Source organism: Gekko japonicus, unplaced genomic scaffold (genome assembly GCF_001447785.1).
Source record: "Gekko japonicus isolate JY-2015 unplaced genomic scaffold, Gekko_japonicus_V1.1 scaffold849, whole genome shotgun sequence".
In the NCBI taxonomy this organism is placed as follows: domain Eukaryota; kingdom Metazoa; phylum Chordata; class Lepidosauria; order Squamata; family Gekkonidae; genus Gekko; species Gekko japonicus.
The window spans coordinates 593,845-603,600 of record NW_015163112.1 but is presented as its reverse complement, the minus strand read 5'-3'; the positions used below and the strand labels follow the sequence as shown (position 1 = coordinate 603,600).

At 58.2% G+C, this 9,756-nt stretch overlaps 1 protein-coding gene across 1 annotated transcript; it reads right to left on the bottom strand.

The window, feature by feature from the left end:
- Positions 1-4,733: 4,733 nt before the first annotated feature.
- ZNF646 (zinc finger protein 646) lies at positions 4,734-9,756 on the bottom strand. Its single transcript, XM_015406821.1, has one exon. The coding sequence runs from the start codon at positions 9,726-9,728 to the stop codon at positions 4,734-4,736; it is 4,995 nt and encodes a 1,664-aa protein (XP_015262307.1). The 5' UTR covers positions 9,729-9,756.

Genomic DNA, 9,756 nt, shown 5'->3' with positions numbered 1-9,756 from the left:
ACACTGGCCGCAGCTTACTTACGGCAACTCTACAGGGTTCACAAGGGCCAGAGATGAACGGAGGTGGGTTTGCCGCTGCCTGCCTCTGTGCAGTGACCCTGGGCTTCCTTACGGGGGACTCCCATCCAAGTACTAACCGGGGCTGACCCCTGCTTAGCTTCCAAGACCTGACAACATTGGACTCGCTGGGGCCTCCGAAGTCAGGGTGGAAGAGCCCCCCCAAGAACCTCGATACCTCTATCAGGTGGCAAGACCCGTTCTCTGTCCTACTACAAGTTCTTAATGTTTAAACATTTCAACACAACTCCGCCAGACAGGCAGGCTGGGGACATCAGCGCTTCATGCAAACGGAGGGTGGCCCTTGGAGCAAACTCCGGTGGGGCAAGACCTGGGAACCCAGGCCACCTGTTACGGATTGTCCCGGCGTCGTATTGTGCCGCCCCTGGTTTTGTTACTTTTTTTTAATCGTAAGACTGACATGGAACTGAGTATGTGTGTGCCTGTGTGTGTATTTATTTTTTAAGGCTTATTGTGCTAAATAAACTATTTGAAGAAAACGTGTTCTCCAGAGACTCTCACATGGTTTATGTTCGAGAGAATATGACACAGGCATGGCTGGATGTCTGTCGGATGTAAAAACCACAGCAGCCTAAAAGGGCAAAATTATAACGGAGGGTCTATCGGGGGCTACTAGCCGTGGCGACTAGACTCCACAGTGAGAAGCGACAGACCTCTGAATCCCGGAGCCAGGAGGCGACCGAAGGGGAAGGCCTCGGCCTCTCTGCCCTGTTGCTGGCCCTCCAGAGGAGCTGGTTGGCCGCTGTGTGAGACGGGATACTAGACTGAAAGGGCCACTGGTCTGATCCGGCAGGGCTCTTCTTATGTTCTTGCGGGGGGGGGGGGGACGGACTCCTCCAAAGCCTTCATAGTGTAGTCTACAATATAGTTGCTGGGTTCTGCCACAAAGTCACAGCTGACTTACGGCCGCCCCGCAGGGTTTCCAACGCAAGAGATGTCCAGGGGTGGTCTTGCCATTGCCCGCCTCTGCACGGAGGCCCTGGACTTCCATGGCGGTCTCCCACCCAAATACTAACCAGGGCTGACCCTGCTTAGCTTCAGAGATCTGACAGGATCGAGCTAGCCGGGGTGATCCAGGTCAGGGCGATAGGCACACACACACACACACCCCGAACCATAGGAAGACTGATGCTCGCAGCGGTGACGACGACTTATTCGGTAGCCCTCAAAACACAGAACGGAAATTTCAGATTCACCACACGAACGTCTTTGTTGGGAGGTAAAGGAGTTTCAGGTTCTAAGGACTGGAACAGAGAAGGGGCTGGCCTCCACAGGAGGATTTCTCAGACTAGGGGAGGAGGCAATTCCCCCAAGTCACTCCCCCCCACACTGCAGACCCCCCCGGCTCCTCCCCTCTTATTATCCCTCCTGTTCCCCAGGTGCACCATTTCAGGGGGCCTCCCGGGCAGTGCCAAAAGGGAGGAAGCCAGGTCATCACAGTCCGTGGATGGGAACCCCTCCCGCCAGTGGAAACTACCCGAGGATCCAAGCTAGAAATGTTTACCCCCTTTGTTCAGGACCGAGTGCTACCAGCCCTGAGAAGTCAACCGTGGTAGACCTGGACTTCACCTAGTGTGAGTGAAAACTGTTAAAACAGTTTTTCTACAGACCTTCCAGATTCTTGACTAACCTCTCTGCTTTCAAGGCTCTGGAAAGGTGATACGGATGACTCGCCTCTAGACAAGCAGGGTGTGCAGGTGCTTAACGTGCCCAAAACACACGGGAATGCTCTGCTGGGAATGAGGGTCGCTTTGGGGTTACGGAAATAGGACTTCCCCCTCGGCAACTGGTGCTGGCAAGAAAAAGCTCCTGAAGGGAAACTCTGCCCCCTCGCAGATCTATCAATTCCAGGTAAGATTTGCCTTTCTGGGCATGGGGGCAAAACGCCTTTGGCTAGTGCTCGCCCCAAAGGGCAAACCCTGCCCATCGCAGTGAATGCGAACAGCCCGCTGGCCTGGCGCCTCTAGCCTGCAATCTCTCCTCTTTGAACAGCGACTGTACCCCACACCCTGTGACCATCAGACCGGCACCAGGCCTTGAATTCGGGTCACTCTCACACTTAACAGATAACTGAGGTCCAGATAACCGAACTTTGCACTGCTGGAGTTAACACCCCCTTGGCTTCAGCACACTTGATAATGAAAATAAGAGAAAGGGGGGGGGGGAAATGCTTTAAAAAAAGAAAAAAGAAACAAAGAACAATTTATTTGCAGAATTTCTCAGTGTCTCACAGCTCCAGTACGGACACCAGGTGTCGCCAGAAACTGTAGGAAATGTATTCTGTCCTATGGGGGAGGGAGAGGAGAGGAGAGACTTTGCACCTCTGAGTGGGCACGGTCTAGTAGGGGAGTCTAGGGGGGCCACACTCCTAAGGGGTCTTGCCCTGGCTGGCAGGGGGGAGAGAGCACCTGTGGATTTAGAGCAGGGTACCCCCTTTTCCCACACATACAAAACTATGCTTGTTGTAGGGACATTCTCACTAAAGGATATTTAATTAGATATTGAATTATGACAACTTTTGGAGGGGATGGGAAGGGGAAACGCTACAAACTTTTGGTAAACCGATGAGGGGTTTTTCCTTGTTCAAGAGCCAAAATGTACGTTTTCTTTTTAAAAAAGTGGAGGTATGAAATAGGACTTGAACGTTTAGTACATTCGGGTGTCAAAATAAAAACCGGGGAGGCGGGGAGAGAACGTGTTTCAGCAGACTATTTTAAAAAACCCAAACCCAAACAGATGACCCTCCCACCCCCATTTTAAAAAAAAATTACCCAACTACGTTAGAAATCCTACAAAACGTTCACCACAAATGGAGAATTCTCAGCTACTTAACCAATAGCTACTCTTTCAATCGAAGGGAGGGGCTTGGGCGGCTGCCGTTCTGAAGGTTTTGGCCCCCGGACAAGCTGATCTGCGACACGCCGAGGGGGGAGAGAGCGAGACTGAGCTGGCCACAGACCAGCAGTGGAATGCCATCAGTCCTCTCTCCAGGTCTCCCGCTACCAGAAGAGAAAAACTGGCAACCAACAAAGTTTGAGGCCACGTTTAAAAAAAAGAAAGATCTTGAGACCGATTCCGAGCCCCCTGCCCAGTGCTCTCAGAACTGACTGATACAATCACCATTATCCTGTTTGCAAGAGCCGGCTGATCTACTCAGAAGAGTCCTGTTCGGACTGCGCCACTTTGTACTTGAAGGGGCCGTGTGTGTTTAAATGTTTTCCCCTAGTTTAAAAAGAATGACTGAAATCGGAACACACAAACACTGGGGGGGAGAACCATTCTAGTTTAGCGAATCTGCAGGAAGGCCAGGGCGTCAAGCTGGAGAGAGACGTCGCGAGCCTCTCCCGGCGGAAGGGGTAGAGCCCCAACAGGGCTCTACTCTGAATGCAGAGGGATCGGTTTTAAATCTTGAAGGGAGCCAAAAACCAAACGAAAAGAAGTCATTCAAATAATGGGATTAAGGGGCTGGCCCGGGGAAAAGCCACCAAAAGCCTCAGGCCGCTGTCTCCCACGGGAGGCGCCAGCCGCCCAAAGGCTTGCTGGGAGAGTGTGGATTGCCCCTCTGCTGAGTGTCACAAACCGCCGGCCAGTGCGGAAGGCCGGATGGCGTGTGGATACGGGCAGACTGGAGCCAGTCCCCATCCATTCTGAAGGGCCCTTCACAACAAAGACTGGGTGGAGGCAGAGCTTATTAGTAGCCACAGGCAGGCAGATCTATCCCCCGCCCCAGGATTAGGATCATAAAGAGCTTGTCCCATTGGCTTTCCATGTGTCTCCTGCTCATCGCAATGGGGCTTGCGCCCAGTTTTGCAGAAAAGAACTCGCTGACTCGCAGAACATAACGACATTTTAAGTCAGTAGCCTCTAGAAATGGTTTCTAATTAACAGCGTCACCTTTCAGTTAATACCTTTTAAAAACTTTTTAAAAAAAAAAAAAAAAGGAGAGAAACACGTGTCAAGTTTGGACAGGTTTTTGAAAACATGGTGTTCGGGCCCACCCCAGGAACAGTTTTCCCCACGGAGGGACGCAGCGATCCAAAGAGCGAATCCACACTGTGGTGATCATCTCCGCCACGGCAGCTGAGCCACATTCCCCTCACCCCACCCCACCCTTAAGACAGTACTTCTGTGATTTTGCCTAAAGGAGTTATTTAAATACCATCGGCGGCTAAAACGTGGGGGCTGCTACTCATCTGACTATTTAAAACAGACTTAACCGCTGTTCTTTTCTTTTCTTTTCAAATTTGAAAACTCAAGGGGCTTAAAGCACATGCTTGAAAGGTTCCAAGGTGCTAAAAGTCAGTTCTCCAAAGGGGATCCAAGACTTCCCCCCCAAAAGGGTATAACGTGGCCACAGGGAAACATTTCCCCGTGACTCAAAGGAGGCCTAGTTGGGAGTGCTCAATGCAACATTCCATTCAGGGAGAGAATGTGGTCCCCAACTGGGAGCTCTACAGAGAACAGGGAACCCTGCCCCTAACGTCCAACTACTCTGCCTTTTTATCCCCAGATATGCTGCTGTACACCCTCCTGTCCCTCTCCCGTTCAACCATTCCCAGCGGAGACCTCTCCCCATCTAGCCCGTCCTGTTTCCTCACAGTCTGCTCAGTCCGCCACATCGTCCTTGCCACACGAGTACACGTGCGCGGACACCCTCAGCTCCCGTCCCGGGGGGGAACATCTCCAGCGGCAGAATGCCCACAGTCCCTGGCATGCGCCAGCTGATGCTGCTGGAAGCTGAGCTGCTGGGAGAACACCTCGGAGCAGACAGGGCAGGCGAAAGGAGCCCCTTCCTCTTTGGGGTCGCCGTGGACTTTGGCGTGGGCGGCCAAGCGCCTGGCAGTCCGAAAGGCTTTGCCACAGGGAGAACACCGGTGGCGCTTCTTGTCCGTGTGGGTGTGAAGGTGGCTCTTGAGGGCCAGGAGGTTGTAGAACTCCTTCTGGCACGTGGGGCAGCGGTAGAGGCCAGTGGCGTGGGCTTTCTTGTGGTTGAGGAGGCTGCCGGCGTGGCGGTACGTCCGGTCACAGCTGTCACATTTGTAGGGCCGCTCCTCCTCCGGGGGCGCACTGGTGTTCGGATACATGGGTGAGGAGGAGGAGGAGGAGGAAGAGTCCCCCTCGGCGTCCTCCGCCTCCGCCTCTTCCCGGTGTTTCCTGAGGTGGCGTGTCAGATCTCGAGATGCCCGGTACGCCTTGCCACACTCCGAGCACTCAAAGCGTTTCTTGGAGTGGACGCGGGCATGGTTCCGTAGCGAGGTGCGATTGGGGAACTGTTTGGAGCACAAAACGCAGTGGAAGGGGCCGAGGGGCGATTCCCTGCGACTCCCTCCCCTCTCCTTCTCAGGAGCCCGCGGGTTCCTCTCGTGCTCTTGCCCCGGTGTGCTGCTGCTACAGGGATGGGGCCGGCGCTGGTGCCGCACCAGCTGCCGTTGCCACTTGAAAGCTTTCCCGCAGTCCAGGCATCGGTGGCGTTTGACTTCGTAATGGATCCGCTGGTGGTTCTTCAGAGACATCAGATTGGGGTACGCCTTGCTGCACAGCGGGCAGGCAAAGTGGCCGATCTTGTGGCTCTTCTGGTGGTTGAGCAGGCTGCCCGCATGGCGGTAGGTGCGCCCACACTCCCCACACTGGTAAGGGCGTTCCTCAGGATCCGGGCGGTGCTTGGCGGCATTAAGAGGGTGGGCTGAATCCTCACTCTTGCCCGCCCGCCTGGCGTGAGGGGGCCTCCTGGAGGGACGGGACGAGGGGTCCCATTTTCTATCACGGTGGACCCGCTGGTGGCTGGCCAGCTGCTTCTGCAGACGGAAGGCTTTCGGGCACTCCGGGCAGCGGTAGCGTTTGGTCTCAAAGTGAGTGCGGTGGTGGTTCTTGAGGGCCATGAGGTTGTAGAACTGCTTCTGGCAGACGCTGCAGTGGAAGAGGCCCGTCTTGTGCGCCTGCTTGTGGTTGATCAGGCTCCCGGCATGCTTATAGCTGCGCCCGCAGGCCTCACACCGGAAGGGGCGCTCGGACGGGGAGCCCTCCTCTTCGGCGCCAGGGCCGCTGTCTTCCTCCCCTCCTGCGGGTGCCGCTTCCTCCTCTCTGGCCGACGTCTCCTCCTGTCCCAGCTTCTCTTCTGCAGCACAGAGCCCATGAGGGGCCTCCGGCGCCGCTTTCTCGTCAGGTTCTTCCCCGCAGATGTCACCCACCAGAGTCTTTTGCGCCTCGGGCGGGCTACGGTTCAATGCTGCCTCTTGCCCGGGACGCTGCTCTCTGCCAGGAGACAAAAAGGAGGGCTCCCCTGGTGGATCTCTCCCCCCTTCGTGCACCAGGACTTGGCCGTCAGGGGCCGCGTCCTTCTGACAACCAGCAGCAGGGCCCTCTGCTCCTATGGGGACCGGCTGCCGGACCTCCGGGACGCTGCCGTTCAGCTTGCATTTCGGATGGTTCCTGAGGTGGTTCCGGTAGGCAGACAGATTGGGGTACTGCCGGCAGCAGGCGCCGCACTGGTAGTCTCCGACCTGGTGGATCTTCTTGTGATTGACCAGGCTGCCGCCGTGCCGGTAAGTCTTGCCGCACTGACCGCAAGCATACGGCCTGTCGTCCGAGGGTTCGTCGGCAGCAGCTGACATTTCCGCCGGCGACAGCCGTGGCGGATCTTCCTCCACGCGCGGCGCCCGCCGGAGCTGGATCGAGGTGTCTGCCAGGGCTGCGGCCTTTTCTTCCTGGTGCCCCTCGCTGTGCTCCTCCAGGCTGGCCATGTCGTCGAACGTCTCACCGCAGTAGCCGCAGATGTGGGAGAGCAGCTGCTCCTCTCCGGGATCCTCGGCGTCCTCCACCTGTGCGCGGGTGACCGCTTTCAGCTCGGCATCCTCCCCACCCGCCTGCCCTTCCCCTTCTTCGTGCGCCGAGTCATGATGGTGCTGGAGAGCCTCCTCACTCGGGAAGATCATGCCGCAGAGGCTGCAGAGGAAAGGCGGCTCCTCGGCACCGTCGTTCCCACCGGGGCTGCCACGGCTCAGTGCTGTGGCCTTGGTGTGCCCGTGGAAGTGGCTCTTCAGAGCTAAGAGACTGGGGTATTCTTTGGGGCAGAGGGAACACTGGTAGATGCCCAACTGGTGGGTCTGCTTATGGCTTTCCAAGTTGCTAGCTCGGTCGAAACCCGTGCCGCACTGCTCGCAAAGGTAGGGGGGCACCTCGCCGTCTCCTGGTGACGGCAAGGGGGCATCCGACTGCGGCTGCCGGCCGTTCGCTCGAGCCCCATCTCCCAGAAGGCCATAACCGTCTCTGACCTCCTCGCCGGCGGGGGGCACCCCAGGCAGAGCAGCTCCTTCCCCCGCTTCGGCATCTTCATCCGTGTTGGCCATCACAGCCGTTCCTGAGTGGGCCCTCCTTGGCCTCTGATGCCCACGCAAGTGACTCTTGAGAGAGGCGACATTCTGGAAGTGCTTGCCACAAACCGAGCAGCTGAAGTCCCCCGTCTGGTGGGTCTGCTTGTGGTTGATGAGGCTCCCCGAGTGGCGGTACGATTTGCCGCACAGATCGCAGCCGTAGAGGCGCTGGACGGGAGCGGGGGACTCGGGCCTCTCAGCCGCTCCACCGAGCCGCTCTCTGTCGCCCCCATGCGGCAGGCTGTGGTTCTGCAGGCTGGCCACACTGGCAAAAGTCATCCCGCGCTGGTTACAGACGTACGGCATCTCGGAGGAAGGGAGGATGTCCTCGGCCACCGCCGCTCCGTTCTCCAGGGCTTCCACGTCCTGCTTGATGGCTTGGAGGAGATCAGCCTCCTGGGGATGGAAGCCCCCGAGCCCCGGGATGGCTGCCGCCTCGATGTCCTCGCTGCAGGGCAGGTGGCGCAGCTGATGGAGCTGGAATCCAGCCTCCTCTTCAAAGCTCTCTCCGCAGCTGGTGCAGGTCAGGCAGTCGACGGGCTCCCTGCTGCTCAGCCGGGCCGCTCGCAAATGCACCCGGACGTGATTCCGGAGCGCCATGAGGTTGGTGTACTGCTTGGGGCAGATGGAGCACTGGAAGACCCCAGTCTGGTGGGTGTGGCGGTGGTTCACGAGGCTGCCACGGTGCCGATAGCTCCGCCCGCAGTCCCCGCATCGGTATGGCCGCTCTTCCTCCCCGCCACCACTTTCGTCTTCTTTCGGGGAGGATGCTCCCCCCCAAATGTCTGGTGGCTGGATGCGGCCATCTCCGGGCTCTCTGGGGCTGTCTTCCTCTTGCTGCGAGTCTGAGATGACAGAGGGATGCTCGGAGGCCTCCTCCGGCGCCGGCAACCCAAGCTTGGATTTGAGGTGGACCCGCAAGTGGTTCTTCAAGGCGGCCAGGTTATAGAGTTGTTTAGAGCAGACGGTGCAGCTGTACACCCCAATCTGGTGGCTCTTCTTGTGGTTGATGAGGCTCCCTGCGTGCCGGTAAGTCCTGCCGCAATCCTCGCAGCGGAAGGGCCGCTCCTCCAACGTGTGATAGTCCTCCTCGCCCTTCAGGCTAGCTTCCCATATCCCGTTGGAGCCGGGGGCCAGCTGGGAGGGCATGCTGCCTCCCCCCTCCTCTTCGTTCGCCTCCTCTGGATACAGGCAGCTGTGCCCTTTCAGCTCCTCCTCGTTGGCAAAGGTGCCGCCACAGCGGACGCAAAGCTCCCCGTCTGGGTTGCAGCGTTCCCCACCGCCTGCCTTGGATGCGTCTTTGAGGCTGCAGGGGGCGCTGTCTCCAAAGTTGGTGCCTGCCGGCGGAGGCTGGTAAATGTCCAACTTGGCCGAGGTCTCGATGGAGTCCTCCTCCCAGAGGCTGTGCTCTGAACCGTCCCAGGTGGGCCGACCGGCCGCTTCGGTCTTTTCCTCGTCGTGAGCCTTCTGGTGGCTCAGCAGCTCAGAAGGGAGCCGGAACGCTCGGTGGCAGAACCGGCATTTATAGGGCCGGTACTCGGAGTGGAGGCGCGTGTGGCTCTTGAGCGCCATGAGGTTGGAGAACTCCTTGTAGCACATGGAGCACTGGTACACGCCCAGCGTGTGGCTCTGCTTGTGATTGGTCAGGCTGCCGGCGTGCTTGTAGGCCTTGTGGCACTGGTTGCACTTGAAGCGCCGCTCTTCGACGGCTGCGTCCCGGAGCCCCGCCTCCTTCTCCCCCCGGTGCGCTTGGAGCGCCTCCTCTTTCTCCGCATCCCTCTTGATAGAGAACTCCAGCAGGGAAAAGTCGGCCGGCACCACCGAGTCCGCAATGTACTTCTCCAGGTTGGTCAGCAGGCTCCCGCCGCCTTCTGCTCCGGAGTAGGTATCGGCGTCGGAAGAAGAGGTATCCTGGCCCCTTTGGGAGGTGCAGCCCCCGCTGTTACTCCCCTCTTCCTCCTCCTCCTCCTGGTCCCGGCTGGCATGAGCCATGCAGCGGTGACTACTGAGCTGGGACGAGGCCCGGAAGCTCCGACCGCAGTCCCGGCACTTGTGGCGCTTCTCCTCCGTGTGGGTGCGCAGGTGGCTCTTGAGGGCCATGGGGTTGGAGAAATCCTTGCGGCACAGCAAGCAGGGGAAAAGGCCCACCTCGTGGGTGCGTCGGTGGTTCACCAGGCTGCCGGCGTGGCGATAGCTTCGGGGGCACTGCTTGCACTTGTACGGACGCTCCTCCTGCCCGGCCGAGGGTTCGCAGGCTAGGGCAACATCTCCCTCGGCCATTGCTCACATCGGAAAGAGTTGTCCTTTG